The sequence below is a fragment of the Leucoraja erinacea genome, chromosome 7 (genome assembly GCF_028641065.1).
Source record: "Leucoraja erinacea ecotype New England chromosome 7, Leri_hhj_1, whole genome shotgun sequence".
Classification (NCBI taxonomy): domain Eukaryota; kingdom Metazoa; phylum Chordata; class Chondrichthyes; order Rajiformes; family Rajidae; genus Leucoraja; species Leucoraja erinaceus.
The window spans coordinates 54,353,785-54,371,591 of record NC_073383.1 but is presented as its reverse complement, the minus strand read 5'-3'; the positions used below and the strand labels follow the sequence as shown (position 1 = coordinate 54,371,591).

Below are 17,807 nucleotides of genomic sequence, written 5' to 3'. Positions count from 1 at the left end.
GTTTCTTTTGCCCAGAGGCAATTCGGACTGTAAACACCTTTCTCACCAGGGACTAACTCTACAGAACGTTTTTCCTTCTAGTATTTATTATGTAAAAGAATATGTGTGTTATGATTGTGTTTATAATTTGTTGGGTTGTTTTGTTGTTTGTCTTTTGCACAAACGTCCGCGAGCATTGCCACTTTCATTTCACTGCACATCTCGTATGTGTATGTGACAAATAAACTTGACTTGACTTGACTTGACTTGACTTCCCCATATCCCTTGACTCCACTAGCCCCTAGAGCTCTGTCTAACTCTCTCTTAAATCCATCCAGTGACTGTGCCTCCACTAACCTCTGTGGCAGGGAATTCCATAAATTCACAACTCTCTGGGTGAAAAAGTTTTTTCTTACCTCAGTCTTAAATGACCTCCCCTTTATTCTATGACTGTGGCCCCTGGTTCTGGACTCACCCCACATTGGGAATTTCTTTCCTGCATCTACCTGTCCAGTCCTTTTATAATTTTATATGTTTCTATAAGAACACCCCTCATCCTTCTAAACTCCAGTGAATACAAGCCTAGTCTTTTCAATCTTTCCTCATATGACAGTCCCACCATCCCAGGGATAAATCCTGTGAACCTATGCTGCACTGCCTCAAACACAATGATATCCTTCCTCAAATTAGGAGACCAAAACTGTACACAATACTCCAGATGTGGTCTCACCAGAGCCCTATACAACTGCAGAAGAACCTCTTTCCTCCTATACTGAAATCCTCTTGTTATGAAGGCCAATATTCCATTAGCTTTCTTCACTGCCTGCTGTACCTGTAAGCCAACTTTCAGTGACCGGTGTACAAGGACGCCCAGGTCTTGCTGCACCCCCTTACCTAACCTACCCCATTGAGATAATAATCGGCCCCCTTGTTTTTGCCGCCAAAGTGGATAACCTCACATTTATCTATATTATACCACATATGCCACGCATCTGCCCACTCACTCAATCTGTCCAGGCCACCCTTCAACCTTCTAACATCCTCTTTACAGTTCACCCAGCTTTGTGTCATCTGCAAACTTGCTAGTGTTGCTCCGAATTCCCTCTTCCAAATCATTAATATATATGGTAAACAGTTGCGGCCCCAACACCGAGTCTTGCGGCACTCCACTCGCCACTGCCTGCCATTCTGAAAAGGACCCGTTCACTCCTACTCTTTGCTTCCGGTCTGCCAACCAATTTTCTATCCATGTCAACACCCTACCCCCAATACCATGTGCTCTAATTTTAGTCACCAGTCTCTCGTGCGGGACCTTATCAAAGGCTTTCTGAAAGTCTAGATACACTACATCCACTGGCACCCCTTCATTCTTCACATGTCACATCCTCAAAAATGTCCTATCCATGTACCTGTTTCATAAACTTTGGGATAGTCCCAGCCTTAACTAACTCCTCTGCAGCTTGTTCCATACACCCACCACCCTTTCTGTGAAAAAGTTACCCCTCAGGTTCCTATTAAATCTTTTCTCATTCACCTTAAACCCAAGTCCTCTGGTTCTCGATTCACCTACTCTGGGCAAGACTCTATGCATCTACCTAATCTATTCCTGGATCTCCTGGAATTTAAAAGTCAGAATATGAAATGTTTTAATTTTCTAAATATTAATTAGACACAAACTACTTCTGCTGGATAGGAAGTTTCAATCCCGAAAAGTGCATTTAGGCCACTCAGAAATATTGTTAGGTTCCACAATCACACATAGATAGGGAGACAGAAATGTAGATCATTCATCCATAAGTTTATGCTTGACCAATTGTTAATTTTAAGCCCAAAATGATTTTTTCTAAATGTCAGCATTATGCAAAATTGCTTGATAAATGGAGATAGGACAATAATTAGCCACAATCTCTTTGAAAACATCTTTGAGGCATAATGGACTTTAAAATTCCCCCCACATATACACAGTTAAAAACAGTATCAGAAAACACAAACCACTCCATTTAACTAGACAAAACACAAACAAAAAAAAAAAGACCGGCTGTAGGGGCTGCTGCAACGCGAGTCGCGCCACCGCAAACTTAAAAGAGCGACCACAGTTCTGGAAAAAAGTCTTGTGGACAAATGAGACAAAGATTAACATATCAGAGTGATGGCAAGTGCAAAGTAAGGAGGGGAGAAGGAACTGCCCAAGATCCAAAGCATACCACCTCATCTGTGAGACACGATGGTGGGGTTGTTATGGCCTGGGCATGTATGGCTGCTGAAGGTACTGGCTCACTTATCTTCATTGATGATACAACTCCTGATGGTAGTAGCATAATGAATTCTGAAGTGTACAGACACACCCTATCTGCTCAAGTTCAAACAAATGCCTCAAAACTCATTGGCCGGTAGTTCATTCTACAGCAAGATAATGATCGCAAATACTGCTGAAGCACAAAGGAGTTTTTCAAAACTAAAAAATGGTCAATTCTTGAGCGGCCAAGTCAATCACCCGATCTGAACCCAATTGAGCATGCCTTTTATATGTTGACGAGAAAACTGAAGGGGACTAGCCCCCAAAGCAAGCATAAGATAAAAACGGCTGCAATACAGACATGGTAGAGCATCACCAGAGAAGATACCCAGCAACTGGTGATGTCCATGAATCACAGACCTCAAGCAGTCATTGCATGCAAAGGATATGCAACAAAATACTGCCCTGAAATGGGGGGGGGGGGGGGGAACTATGTATAAACACTGTTCTAATTTCTATATCGTGAAACCTAAATGTATAAAAATGTCTTTATTAAAATCTGTCAATGTGCACTTTAACATGTGATTTTCTTTTCTATTCCAAATATCAAATTGTGGAGTACTGAGCAAATAAATAAATGATGGGTCTTTGTCCCAAACATTATGGAGGGCACTGTATATGTTTTTCAGGACAAGCAATTGCTCTTGCAACTAAACTATACCTTTTGGCATTGTTGAATTTTTAATTTGAACTTAAGTGACTGGAAAATACTCCAGATATACAAAGCTCAAAGCATACACATAGTTTGCTCATCAATTTGAAACATTCTACATGTATATAGCCATGGAATGATTATTCAAATAAAAATAATGGTTTGTCGCATGTCAGAGCTAGTAACCTATTTTTTTCAGCACAATTTCAAGAGGTTGGATTTTATTTTGTTGTTAAACATGCTTGCTGTGACTTTTCAAACCATCTGAACACAAATCACAAAATGAGAACAAATGGGTCGGGTTAATAGGCGACCAAACACCTAGGAATGCTGGATCTATTGTTTTAGTCTGTTCTCATCCCAGATAACGTATTAATTCCTACGATGATGATATTCTTTTTTTCCTTTTCCAGTCTCTTTGCATTATGTCCATGACTCCACTGATGCCCTCTGCCATTTTGATAGCTTCCAGCTTTCTTGTTTTAACAGCTTTTTCCTATCTCTATGTCTGAGAATATTCTAGGAGCTGGCGGCCTCCAACTGGAATCGACCTTGAGGGCTCCGGTAGCAGAGCCTGTGGACTTACCATCACGGAGCTGGCTGACTGCTGACTTCAGAAGCGGAGGTGGCGTTACGGCTGCGACTCGACTTCGGAGGCTTCGGTTTTGCTGCAACATGTTTCACAAAACATGGAGGGGATTGTCCCCCACCTCTCAAAAATGGGGGGGGGGGACAGCTCCCCCAGGATTTCCGCCCATACCACCAGGTCACCTCCCGCAGCTGATCGTGGAACCCCCAGAGCGCCCTAACAACCTAACCGTCAGCCTCCAGGACGACGGTAATTTTTCGGGCCTTATTTTATGATTAAAAACAGCGTCTTCGACACCGGGAAATACGGTATGCTTCAGACTGAAAGGGGTCAGATTGAAACTGAAGCATGTATGTTCCTACTCTAGGTGAAAAATACTTGAAATTTTCTGGAAATGTTCTGCTGCCCACTGGATTCACAAATATGTTTTGCAAATTTTAAAGTGATACAGTACACAATGCTGTATCCAACCTGATGAATGAGACTTTTGGGGGGCAGCTAAGCCATATGTCAGGATGAAATGACAGAGAAAGCATTCGATTTAGAATTTTGTAAAATGTAATAATGTTGTAACAGAACCCACTGTCTTCCAAGCAGCCAGTAAAATGCACTCAAGTTCTCTGCTACAAATCCCAAGTCTCATAATCATTTGCGTAGATATTAACCAGAAAGGGTACATTGTGGACTGCAAGTGACAGGAGTTCTGCAATGAAAATGGCCAATGATGCAAGACTGGTGAAAAAATGTAGCATGGAGAAAACTAATAGTTAGCAATGGTTTGAAAAAATCTGTCTTGCCCTCTTTCCAGTTGATTTTAATATATACTGTGTTTGTCGAACATCTATATTCGTAAATCATCATGTAAGTAGAACCACTCATTCGGTCATTTTTATTAATTCTTCGATTTAAAACAGCAATAGCATTCTAGGGAATAATGTGGTTCATGAAAATAAATTTTACTACTAAAACTGGTATATTTTTCAAGTTAAGAGTACAGCAAAACAATTTGTATGATTATCAGTGTGTTGAATTAAGAAGTGATATGAATTACTGATTTTCAATGTATATAATTCACATTATAATGCAAAGTTTATCACCTGAGTTTTAATAAACATGCATCAGTAATACTGGAATTTATTTCGCAAGTTAGTGTTTGAATTATTTCGCAAGTACAGTGTTTGAATTACATATGCTGGATTCATTATCTTGTACTACTTTGCAAAGGCTATGGGATGAAAAATAACTCTGGACATCGCACTATTTGTAAAAGATAAACAAAACAACAAGGGGTTATTAACAAAACAGTGTTAGTTATAAAAATAAATAAAATCCTTTACCTATTGTGCCTTTTCCCTCTGTGTCATTACTCGATAGACTAACAAGCGTAACACCACCAATGCTGAAAAGCAAAAACAAAACATTCTTATTGTTTTGTTACAGGTTAATCCTGCAGAGATAAGAAAGAGTTGCATTGTAGAGGAGCTATTTTCATTGGGTACATTTTCATTCAGTATAATATAAGTATATTGAGGTATATGATTGAAAAAAGTGATAGGGTTCAAATTTTATTGATGAATTCATTCATACCATAAAATGACTGCTAATAATTTGGATAATGTAAATCTATCTCCACTGTTGCTTGGGAACATTGCAGCCAGAAGTAGGGTGAAAAGGCCTGCCAAAATAAAACATTCAATTAATCAAAAATTAACATTGAAATGTAAAATGATAGAATTATGAATACAAGTTTCTCAGGAATGTATTTTATCAAATTTATTAGGTTAGGAAGCCTAAACACATTTTAATTAAAAAAAACCCAGATATAATTCAATTTAACTTTACAACGGTCAATATGTGAATCACAATTACAACCTAACACACAATTACTAGTAGATCTCTTATGGTAGTATTTGTGGTTTGAGGACACATGTATGGGGCAGATTAAGCACTGGTTAAGCAGATTTAGCAATGGAATTATATAGTTCATGAGGCAGAGGGTGTTAACAGTTGCGCTATTTTAAGGAGCTTGGTTCCTTTTGCTGAGCTTCTGGAAAAAATGGAACTAGACAAAAATAAAGAGTTAACAGTTAAATTATACTGGAAATAGGAATGATTTTGTTGTCTGAAATGAATTACATCTTACTTATTAGATTGTATCTTTTAACAGTCTTTTGTCATTTATGAAGTGGGGCACATTACTTTCAACATATAATTTTTCTTAAACCATTTATGTCCCTATAAAATGTTTATTATTAGTGTGTACAACTTTGTTTAGAAAGTAATAATTGAATAACACTAGATGGCACTGTTGCAAGTGTTTCTCCTATTTTACCAAATAAATATGCTTCTTTTGGTAAAATACCTCCACATATTGTTAATTCTTTCACTATATCTCTAGAATATATTTAGAAAAAGGTTGAGAAATTGTTTCCATTTCCGAGTTGCAGCTTTATGGCTTCTCTCAACCAGGAATTCTATTTAGCTACTGTAACAGGGGAAACTATTTAATCTGACGATCATAAATATGTAATATAAATTTCAAGTAGCAGTGTTGTGGGATGGTCAAACAAATTCTCCATTCAATTTTAATTGCAATATTAAAAGCCATCTAATAATGGTGAATGGTTACAATGCCAATTATTAAGGAACAGTTGTAGTAAAAAAGAATAAGATGTGTTGTAGTATCAAGAGATCCATTCGCATCTGAAAATTGGTTAAAGTTTTTAGTCCATCTGAAAATGGAGGTTCAGAGGATTCTATAGAAAAAGGGAAGAATAACTAATAGTTCTTTTTTTTTTTTTTAAATTTCAAATGTTTTGGTTTCAATCTCTATCTCTGGCATTTTCTGCCAAAAAAGACAATGTGCTTGGGATCCAAAATGAAACCAATATTTCATAGATAGATAGATAGAAATTAAATAGATAGATAGAAATTATATAGAAATTATTTTTAGACCTTTTTTTGGGGTGCTTAATTTAATTATTAAAACTATGATGGGATTATGCAAGTTGCAAAATGATTGACTAAATGCACAACACGGTCTGTAATGATTACTGTATATTCTACAATAAATATAATTCCATTTGATAAAGCTCTGGCCATGTATCAGTTGATATTGAACGTTGTACACATAATGAAGAATCAATGTAAATTCAGATGTCTATTCACCAAAATAAAAGCAAGATGCATTACAAGCAATTATGAATAAAACACAATGAGACATCAGCTAAAATACTTTTGTTTTTAGTAAATGTACTTTGATCTTTCAATGAGAACATAGGTTGATGAAAGTAAAAGAAAGACCACAACAGACAATGGCAATTGGAAATGACAGATGTTGCATGGTTAGATTACCAATCTAGAGGAGAATTTTTTGGATTTTATTGAGGTTTTAAAAAAAGAGAAAAATAACTTTTTTTAAATCGATAAATCGCCAGAGTGTGAAAGCTTCCATAAAACAGTAGTACAAAAATGCAAAAAATTTGCAAATGTATTCAGGATCTCTAACTTTAAATAAAATATTGGGAACTGTAATTTCTAGTATTTAAGAGGGTGGACCAAAAGAAAACAGGATAGTTCAGATACATATTATTGGGATATATTGGGGACAAAGTGAATGAGCAGGAGGTCATTACCATGCTGGATAGGGGAATGCTTATGATACTGTCTCTAAGGATATAAAGAAAAAAATGCCAACATTACAGGCAATTGATTACTTGTGAAATTGAGAGAAGTGAGGGTAACTTTGGATTGGTGGAGACCTTGTATAGAAATAAAGGAAACATCTAGCTCAAATAACCTTGAAGAACATGGTGGTAGATCACATTTTCATATGAGGGTAACTGAGGATGGAATCAGAACAATACTAAACCATAAAAGTTAAATTATAAAAATAGATTACTTTCTTTTTTTCTAGAAGTTACTTCCTGCGATGGAGTAATCTAGATAAAGATACATGTGTAATCTTAAAATTAGAACCAATCCATTTAGGAATGAAATCTGAATGCATTGCCCATACATCGTGTTGAAAATCTGGAACTCCCTCCCCCAAAGGTAATGCCTCTTGTTATATGAAATGCTCAATTTTCTTTTGTTAAATATTGGTATCAAGAGATATGTTCAAACAGGTATACAGTGCATTCTAAAAGTATTCAGACCCCTTCACTTTTTCCACATTTTATTATGTTACAGCCTTATTCTAAAATGGATTAAATTCTTTTTTTGTTATCATCAATCTACACAATACCTCATAATAAAAAAGCGTAAACAGGTGTTTAGAAATTTTTGAAAAGTAGTTAAAAAGAAATAACTGAAATATCACGTTTACATAAGCATTCAGACCCTTTACTCAGTACTTTGTTGAGGCACCGTTGACAGCGATTACAGCCTCAAGTCCTCTTGGCTATAAAGCTACAAGCTTGGCACACCTGTATTTGGGTAATTTCTCCCATTCTTCTCTGCAGATCCTCTCAAGCTCTGTCAGGTTGGATGGGGAGCTTTGATGCACAGCTATTTTCAGGTCCCTCCAGAGATGTTCGATCGGGTTCAAGTCTGGGCTCAGGCTGGGCCACTCGAGGACATTCACAGACTTGTCACAAAGCCACTCCTGCATTGTCTTGGCTGTGTGCATAGGGTCGTTGTCCTGTTGGAAGGTGAACCTCTGCTCCAGTCTGAGGTCCAGAACGCTCTTGGGCAGGTATTCATCGAGGATCTGTCTGTATTTTGCTCCGTTCATCTTTCCCTCGATCCCGACTGGTCTCCCAGTTCCTGCCGCTGAAAAACATCCCCACAGCATGATGCTGCCACCACCATGCTTCACTGTAGGTATGGTATTGGCCAGGTGAAGAGTGGTGCCTGGTTTCCTCCAGACGGGATGCTTGGCATTCAGGCCAAAGAGTTCAATCTTGGTTTCATCAGACCAGAGAATCTTGTTTGTCATGGTCTGAGTCCTTTAGGTGCCTTTTGGCAAACTCCAAGCGGGCTGTCATGTGCCTTTTACTGAGGAGTGGCTTCCGTAAAACCTACCATAAAGGCTTGATTGGTGGAGTGCTACAGATATAGTTGTCCTTCTGGAAGGTTCTCCCATCTCCACAGAGGAACTCTGGAGCTCTGTCAGAGTGACCATCGGGTTCTTGGTTACCTTCCTAATCAAGGCTTTTCTCCGATTGCTCAGTTTGGCCGGGCGGCCAGCTCGATGAAGAGTCCTGGTGGTTCCAAAGTTCTTCCATTTAAGAATGACGGAGGCCACTGTACTCTTCAGGACCTGCAATGCTGCAGAAATTGTTTTGTACCCTTCCCCAGATCTGTGTTTCAACACAATCCTGTCTCGGAGGTCTACGGACAATTCCTTCGTCTTCATGGTTTGGTTTTTGCTCTGACATGCCCTGTCAACTGTGGGATATTATATAGACAGGTGTGTGCCTTTCCAAATCATGTCCATTCAATTGAATTTACCACTGGTGGACTCCAATCAAGTTGTAGAAACATCTCAAGGATAATCAATGGAAACAGGATGAACCGAAGCACAATTTTCAGTGTCATAGCAAAGGGTCTGAATACTTGCGTAAACCCGGTTCCATCGGGTGGTGCCATTGAGTGTGGCAGCCTCGCCAGCAGCTGTTTGTCCTTTCACCTTTTTTTGTTACTTTTAGTATGGCAAAACGTATGTTTTAAAGGTTTCTTATTCCTTTTTATGTGAGGGGTGGGTGGGGGAATAGGGGGAAAACGTTTCCCAGTCTCTTACCTGGATGGAGATGCGTCTTTTCTCCGAGTCGCATCTTGGCCCCCCCATCGCAGCCTACCAACTGGATTGGAGCGGCCTTTTCTGCCGGAGACCGGCCAGAGCTTCAGTAGCGGCGCAGCACTGAATTCCATCACGGAGCAGGACGCCACCATGCCAGGTATCGCCCGTATGGAAGCTCTAGAGTGTTGGGCCTGCTGACTTTAACACCATGGAGCTGTGTGGTTTGTGGAGCTTCTAGTCGCTGGTGGTGCTGACAACATCGCGGAGTCCTGGGAACTTTTGCCGCGGGTCGCCAGCGTTGAATCTCCGCCCAGCTCGGCCTGTGGACTTCGGAAGCAGCCAATTCGGAAACTCCAAGCCGCTGAGTGTGCTCTTCTGTTACGACGCCGGAGCTCCGATCATCCCGACGAGAGGGCCTGAACATTGGGCCGCCTGTAATGGCGACTGCGGAGGGCTCAAAGGCCCTGACCACAGGGGAACAAAGGGAAAGATGACTGAACTTTATTGCCTTCCCTCACAGTGGGAAACGTTGATTCCACTGTGTGGGGATGTTCATGTTAAATTCTATCGTGTATTGTGTTCTTTTTATTCGTATGGCTGTATGGTAACTCAAATCTCACTGTACCAATTGGTACATGTGACAATAAATGTAACTTGAACTTGAACTTGATATTTCAGTTATTTCTTTTTGATTACTTTGCAAACATTTCTAAACACCTGTTTTCGCTTCTTCTTTCTGGGTTATTGTGTGCAGATTGATGATAAAAAAATGCATTTAATCAATTTTAAAATAAGGATATAGCGTAATAAAATGTGGAAAAAGTGAAGGGGTCTGAATACTTTCTGAATGTTTTTTGGTGAATAAGTGTCATATTTTTGTAAACATAAATTAAACAAAATCTAACACTCTCATTTTTGGAACTCGTTTTCAATACAGTGAAAATACAACTTACCAGAAGTAGATGACAAAATGTTAACAATTGCCACCTGAGTATCAGAGAGAGCCTCCTGGTAGGAAAAGTTTGCCAGAAACCACTACAAAATTAATGGTATACATAAAGTTAAAATATACACCTGTTAATCATTTATTTCTATTGCGTTCATATTTTTGTTTAACAAATTAAATTTGTATAAAATAAATATTTATACAGAAAAATCTATTTACCTAATGTGATGCAGAACTAATCTACATGTAGTTTTCCCAAGATGAGAAATGTATATACTGTGTTCTTCTTGGTTCTAGGTCCTCCAAAATATTCCAAATGTAATTTAAACTGGAGGTGGCGGAGGGTGGACTTAAGCAAAAAACGGTTCTTGGAGAAGAAGAGCTACCTTAAAGTTAGTTGCGTCTGGTTGAGTAACTATGGTTGGGTGAAGACTATTCCATGCTTTAATTGTGCGGGGGAAGAATGAATTGCTGTACACATCTGTCTTGGTAGCTGGTATCTCAAATTGTATCGAATGCCCTTGTCTGCTCCTAATAGGTTTGGGTATGGTGTAGGTTTGGTAATCTATGTCGAGCTGACCATTTAACATTTTGTAAAAACAGGTCAAACGGTGAGCTTTACGTCCGTCTTGGAGAGGGTTCCACCCCAGTGAATTCAGAAATTTGGTAACACTCGCTTCTCTCTCATAGGTATTCGTAACAAATAGAGCTGCCTGTCTCAGCACACGTTCGATGGAAGAAATGTTTCTATTTGTGTATGGATCCCATGCTGTAACTGTGTAGTCCAAATGTGGTCTAATGAGGGTGAGGTATAACGCTACGAATTCCAGTTGTGGAGATACTGGTATCGTTGTCTCGTTGTAAGACATTGATCATTCTTTTTTTATTTTGGATTTTAATTCATGTATTGTGCTTTATTTTTAATATACAATTTATGATGCTTTTATAAGTGATATACTAAGATTTTATATGTATTTTATGATGTTTTTATAGGCAATGTATTTTTATGTAATGTTGTCCCTTGTCTGGACCTTGTTTCTGAAATAAAGTTTATTATTATTATCTTTTTTGGTACCATGAATCTCATTTTGGGTAATACCATCACACACATTTCTTTGTCCATTAACATGTTGACGGTGGTGAGAGCTAGTGGAGGGGGAGGACGGGGAATTGTCATCATCAGGGGTATTACTCTTGCCATCTTTCCCAACAATGGTCCACCCACCCTTTGTCTTCACATATTCCAGCGGAGGAGGGTTTTTCCTCTGCTTTGGATAGACCACCCAGAAGCAGTTTTTTGGGGTAAGTGACCAGCGCAAATTGGGCTGGATGATCTTAAATTCACATGATTCCATACGTCACAATCAGAGTCATCACTCAGAGATGTAAGACTTTCAAATGAATTGCTCATTTACAAATGTTACAAAGAATCTCCATCCACCTTTAGAAACACATTGGTTTACCCTTCAAACGTTTGTACAGTTTTAATCATTTGTATGGACATGTTGTATGAATTAATAACTCAGTAAGAAGTACTAACCACAAAGCAGAAGAAAAAACTGATTTTTGCTACTTGTAATATCGTCAGTTTGCCAACATTTTTCAGTGCCGCTTCATGATCCTTTGCTGCTGGATAGGACATCCGAGAAAGCTTTGCTTCAAATGCGTGATGAGCAGGAAGTTGCCGCACCTCCATAATATTACTGAATCTGACACGTGTCTTTTTTACAGCTATAGATAAAACAAAATCATCCTAAATTTTGAGCGTTTCTTTTAAGAACATTTATTTTCTTTAATAATTTTTTTTTAAATGCTCTTAGCATATCAGGCAGTATCTGTGGAAAAAGAGAATAGAAAAAGTCCAGGACCCTTCTTCAGAATTAAAGGCTGAGTGTTTCCAGCATTTTCTATTTTTATTTCAAACTTCCTGCATCTGCAGTTATTTTTTGATTTTCATTTACTTTATTTGACGACATTTGGCAAACAATACCACCCATTGATCATTCTCCAGTTGGGTAAATAAACAAACTACTATTGTGATGAAATAATTCAAGGATAATATTCCAATGTTACTCTTGCAGGCATTGAAAGGCAATGCTCTGAAGAAGGAAAAAAAAAGATGAGATTGTAAGAAAATGTTATTTCACGTTTTCCCTGCATTCCCATAGCTGAGGCACTCAATTTGAAATACTATGAAGGTTTCAACTGTTCATTGTTGGGTTTGCTCAGGTGGTAGTGCCAGAATAAAGATAAATATTGTAATTAACCATGGTGCCCTTGTGTTTGCAGAGTAAAAAGGCAAAAACTTGGCTCAATCGAATGACTACCTGCATGAACGAATTAATACAAGGAAGTCAATAAGATTAATTTCTCCAGCAATTACTTGCATTGATGAACATCCTCTTCCCAAATGAAATAACTAAACAAAAGATTTTCAAGGTATCTTTGAAGATTGAATTTTAGTAAAGTGGAGTCAGAACTTTAGAAGCAGTTTTATTCACTGAACTGTTTGTATACTAAAAATCTTAGCATTATCTATATTTTTCCTCTCAAGGCCACTCCCTTTCTAGCACAATATATCAATCATGTTTTTGTATATTTTAATTAATATTGGTTAGATTATGTGGCCCCAAAGAGAGGCGATGGAGTTATCCACATATGATCATCAAGTTCATAGTGATGGTTTGGAGGGATTATTTTTTCCACAATTTTACTGTTTCCATTGCACCACCAAAGCAATTTCCATCAATACCTGGTGTTCACACTAAATATTGACGTCTTTGGCATTTCTTGCTGACTGATGCCTCCAGCCATTCTAGTCAACATTTCACTTTGGGTGAAGCTCTTGCACCAGTCACTTCCATCTCACCCCCTGCCACCTCCATTTGTACACCCATTCATGCCAATCCTTCTTTTCGTAGTGTGGTATTGGCATTAAAAAAGTATAGGTTGGTTGAGAGACAAGAAGTTGAGGACTTGGAAACATGAACTAAGGCAGAGGGAAAGAATAGGTAAGGAAGACAAAGAGAAAACGAGGTAAAGTGGTCAGGATGGTAGGAAGGAGAGAATGGAGGAAATGAGAGAATTGGAGAGGTAGTGGGGAGGAGCGGGGAAATGAGGTGGATTCAAGGATGATATGGAAAAAAGTGTATTGATGGTGCGTAGGAAAGCTTGGAAGGTAATAAAAACTAGGGAATTATGCAATTATAATTTTTATTTGTTGGTCAGTAAATGTGATTACAAATATATGATGTGGGAGCAAGAACAAGCTACTCAAGTCTGTTCTACCATTCAATAACATCAATGCTGTTCTGAGTACAACCTCAATTCTTGATCATTGATCATTGTTAATAAACCGATGAATGTTTTTCCGGTTTTGGGAGATAAACAATGTTTTATACCTTACCAGGGATTGAAATTAACGGTTGCCCAGGTGCCATTGACCACTCAAAGTGCCGCCGGGCAACTAAACACCGAGTAATTTTGCCTGGCTTGGCAACCAGATACTGGTTTGTACCGAAGGTAGACACACAAAACTGGAGTAACTCCGCGGGTCAGGCAGCATCTCTGGACAAAAGGAACGCGACGTTTTGTGTCGGCGGTGACGGCTGTATTGCGTGAGCAAGATACTAGGTGCGGGGTGAGGAAGGGTCGGAGCGAATGACAGGCGCTGAACAGCGAGCGACAGCGGCTCATCTTCTCCTCCGCCCGCACCCCGCCCACCCCGATAAGGGCCGCTGCTTGCAAACCCGCGCTTTTAATACAAACCCTCCCGCACACCGAGGCCGGGAGGGGGGAGGCCTCGGCGTGCGGGAGGGTTTGTATTGAAAGCGCGGGTTTGCAAGCAGCTGCCTTTATCAGGGCGGGCGGGGTGCGGGAGGAGGAGAAGATGAACCGCTGTCGCTCGCAGTTCAGCGCCCGTCATTCGCTCCGACACTTCTGAAGCAGCTGCACCAAAGATACTATAGCTATAGGATCTTTGAGCTGCACCGCTCGGCCCCGTTGGCTGGCAATTGAGGGAGGCGGTGGCGAGGAGTTCCCAACGGCCAAGGCAGCGGGGCGATGTTGTCCGAGGAGCGCTGACCCTCCTTCCTACAATACCTCGCCCCCCCTTCTCTCTCTCTCTCTTGTTCGCCCCCTCCACCCCCCCTTATCCTGGGACCCCTCCTCTACATCCAGCACTGATCCCCATTCCCGCCTCTATTCAGTACTCACTTACATCCCCTGTGCTCCCCTCCCCATCCCAACCCCACCCTCCCAATTACTCCTCCTTCACCGCCCTACCCCTTCAGCTCACCCTCCTTCTACTGCCACCCCCCCCCCCCCCCCATCCACCCTGCACTTTCCCCAATTCACCCTGTACTTACCCCTTTCCCATCCATCCTGCACTTCTCCTCCATCCATCCTGTACTGATCCCCCATCCATCCTGTACTAATCCACGCATTCATCCCGTACTGACCCACCCTCCATTTACCCTGCACCTTCCCCTCATTCATCCTGTAGTTAATCCCATTCATTCTGCACAGACCCTCCGATCCACACTGTACTGACTCCCTCCATTCATCCTGTGCTGATCTACCCGCCCCCATACAACCTGTGCTTATCCTCCCATTCAAGAAGAATGGGGGGAACAGTCTGAAGAAGGGTCTCGACCCGAAATGTTGCCTATTTCCTTTGCACCATAGATGCTGCCTCACCCGCTAAGTTTCTCCAGCACTTTTGTCTACCCCATCCATCCCGTACTGAACCCCCCATTCAATATCACTGACATCCCCCGTGCTCTCCCCTCACAATTTTACCTACTCCAACCAACATGTACTAATTCACCTGCCTCAATCCATCCATTCTGCACCGACTGCCTTCTAACCCCCCTCCCCCACTGCCATCTATCCACCCTGCACTGATTCACACACACCCCCCTCCCTGACCCTATTGTCCTGGAAATGTCTTCAGAGCGAACATTGACTATGTTTGATAACGGAATGCAATAAAATATGTTTTAATTCCCAATGTTATTATTTGTTTTAATCCATAAAGATGGATTAATTAAATTGTGAACACGTGAAACATTAAAACCGCAGTGTTCGATTGTCACTGCTACCGTTGACACGTTATTACAGAATTCATTTTAACGGCAAATCAATGCTCTTAACATGGAATATCAGTTATTTAATGAGCAACATTCACAACTATACGTACGCATATATGTTACCATGGTCCAGGATTTATTGACACTGGTTGATCATACGCTGAATAATTCAATCACATTTTTGTTTGGAAGTGGAAAGAACTAATAGAAATTGCATTAATTGTAATGTGTAAAAAGAGTTGAGATACTGCCTTATAATTTTGCTGCATGTCATTGTGGGATATATCATGTCTTGATTGGTGAATGTTTAGTTTGTGACTTTATTTGAAGCAGAAATAATATGTGAATGCTTCATTGACCATAATTCCGACTGGTAACTACGCACTTCGTCCGAGCACATTATCGCACGCGTCATGCAAACCATCTTAAATGACCACCTAAACTGTCATTTGGCAACCTTAAAAAGCTGCCAAGGTTGCCCGGCTGGCAACAGGGAAAAAAAGTTAAGCGAGAGCCCTGCTTACTATCAATTTTGTTTTTTGACCGATGAGTTGAAACCAACCAACTGTTACTATTTGCAAATTCTGTATCTTACCTAAGATAGGAGGTAATTTGTTCTATAAAGTTCAGAAGGTCGTTTTTCATTGACGTCCGGGCTAGTTTTCAGACCATTCCCATCAGTCCCATTTCCCTACTTTCTTTCCTGTAACTTATTCTATCTCAAGTGCTTATCAACTCTTTCTCCAATCAATGTTCCTGTCAAGTATGTTCAATAAGGACAATTTATAAGAGCCAACCAGAAAGTCTTCAGGCTGTGAAAGGAAAATAAGGCTCCCAGAGAAAACTAATTTTATCACACAGATAGGACTCAAAATCAGGATCAAACCCAAGTTACTGGGTCTTTCCAGCAGCAGCATTAATAGCTATAACACTTTGCTAGACAATGCACAAACTGCAAACAACAAGTGATTTAGTTAAATGTAGATACACATAACATTTCAATCAGCTTAAAATGATCACATGGTACAATGGAGTACAAAATCGGAACAAATGTATCTGATTAATCCAATTGATCAGCTGCACGATTGTAGGTAAACTCTGACAGTCACATTGAAAGGCGGTGCTGGCTTGAAGGGCCGATTAGTACTATTTTTTATCAACAAATTTGTTGTAAATATTATGTGATATTTTACACGACGGAAGCAAAGGAAAAAGGCATGAATTATTCAAATAAAGGAGAAAGAGTACAGTGTGATCACACATCACGGGGTATTGAAAACATAAGAAATGGAAGTAAACAAGATAGGAGAATGAATGGAACTTGACATATATTAATCAAAGTGATCTAAACTATTAATGGTCTGCCCTGAGGGCACAGATTAAACACCTCAAACGACAATCTCAGGAATGAGGTTAACATATGATGAGCATTTGACAGCCCAGTCTATATTTGCTGGAGTTTAGAAGAATGGGAGGGGGGGGTGACCTCATTGAAACATACAGAATAGTGAAAGGCTTGGATAGAGTGGATGTGGAGAGGATGTTTCCACCAGTGGGAGTGTAGGATTGGAGGCCATAGCCTCAGAATTAAGGCACATTCATTTAAGAAGAGTTGAGGATAAATTTCTTTCATCAGAGGGTGGTGAGTCTGTGAAATTCTTTGCCACAGAAGGCTGTGGAGGCAAAGTCAGTGGATATATTTATGACAGAGATAGACAGATTCTTTATTAGTACAGGTGTCAGAGGTTATGGGGAGAAGGCAGGAGAAGGGGTTAGGAGGGAGAGATAGATCAGCCTTGATTGAATGGCGGAGTAGACTTAATGGGCTGAATTGCCTTCTACTATCTCTTATAATCTTATGACAACCTACCTGAATTGTTGTCATTATTGGCTTTATCACTGGCGGAATCATGAAATTTCACTGGGATGTACAGGGGTTCACTCTGCAAATCAAGGAGAAAAGCATTGGTAACAAGATAAAAACAATAATTTATTAGGAAGTAAAAGAGCAATACTTAATGTTGGAATTTTTTTTAAATTACATTTCTAGTGACTAAATAAATAATTAAAGTATATATCTTCATTTTAAAATATTATGCAATGTTTATTGTTGGGATTAGGATTTTGTTTGGAAATTATAGTTGATCGTGAACTCAAAAGAATGGAAGCATAACTGCATTGTTGTGGGGCTGAGCTAAACCTTAAAGCCTCATTGAATACCCGGAGGAGGTTCCTGATTTGCCAGTGGGAATGATATGAAGAGACTGCTAAGACCACAGGAATGGTGACTGGCATTAAGATTCAGTCACTGAGGTTCAAGGGGCAGTCATGGGCACAGTGTCAGGGACAGTGGTTGCAGGGAGGGGGAAGATGTAAGTGTATTGTGTCTTCAAATTGTTCAGATTAAGAAATAGAACTACAGTTTGAGTGTTTGATCGAAATGTCAATCCAGGCGCATATACAGTGGTTTTCAAAAGAAAAGATAAGGTTCAAGTTCCACTGCAACAAAGTT

At 39.8% G+C, this 17,807-nt stretch overlaps 1 protein-coding gene across 8 annotated transcripts in view; it reads right to left on the bottom strand.

The window, feature by feature from the left end:
* Window positions 1–17,807, bottom strand: part of LOC129699023 (solute carrier family 35 member F5-like) — a 122,242-nt gene that overhangs the window by 56,554 nt on the left and 47,881 nt on the right. For all 8 annotated transcript variants that reach the window (XM_055638594.1, XM_055638597.1, XM_055638596.1 and 5 more), the window contains 5 exons: window positions 17,166–17,238; window positions 11,746–11,936; window positions 10,213–10,294; window positions 5,104–5,191; window positions 4,854–4,915 (listed from right to left, as the gene is read on the bottom strand). In XM_055638594.1, coding sequence (XP_055494569.1) covers window positions 4,854–4,915; window positions 5,104–5,191; window positions 10,213–10,294; window positions 11,746–11,936; window positions 17,166–17,238 — 496 coding nt within the window. The remainder of the gene's footprint in view (window positions 1–4,853; window positions 4,916–5,103; window positions 5,192–10,212; window positions 10,295–11,745; window positions 11,937–17,165; window positions 17,239–17,807) is intronic.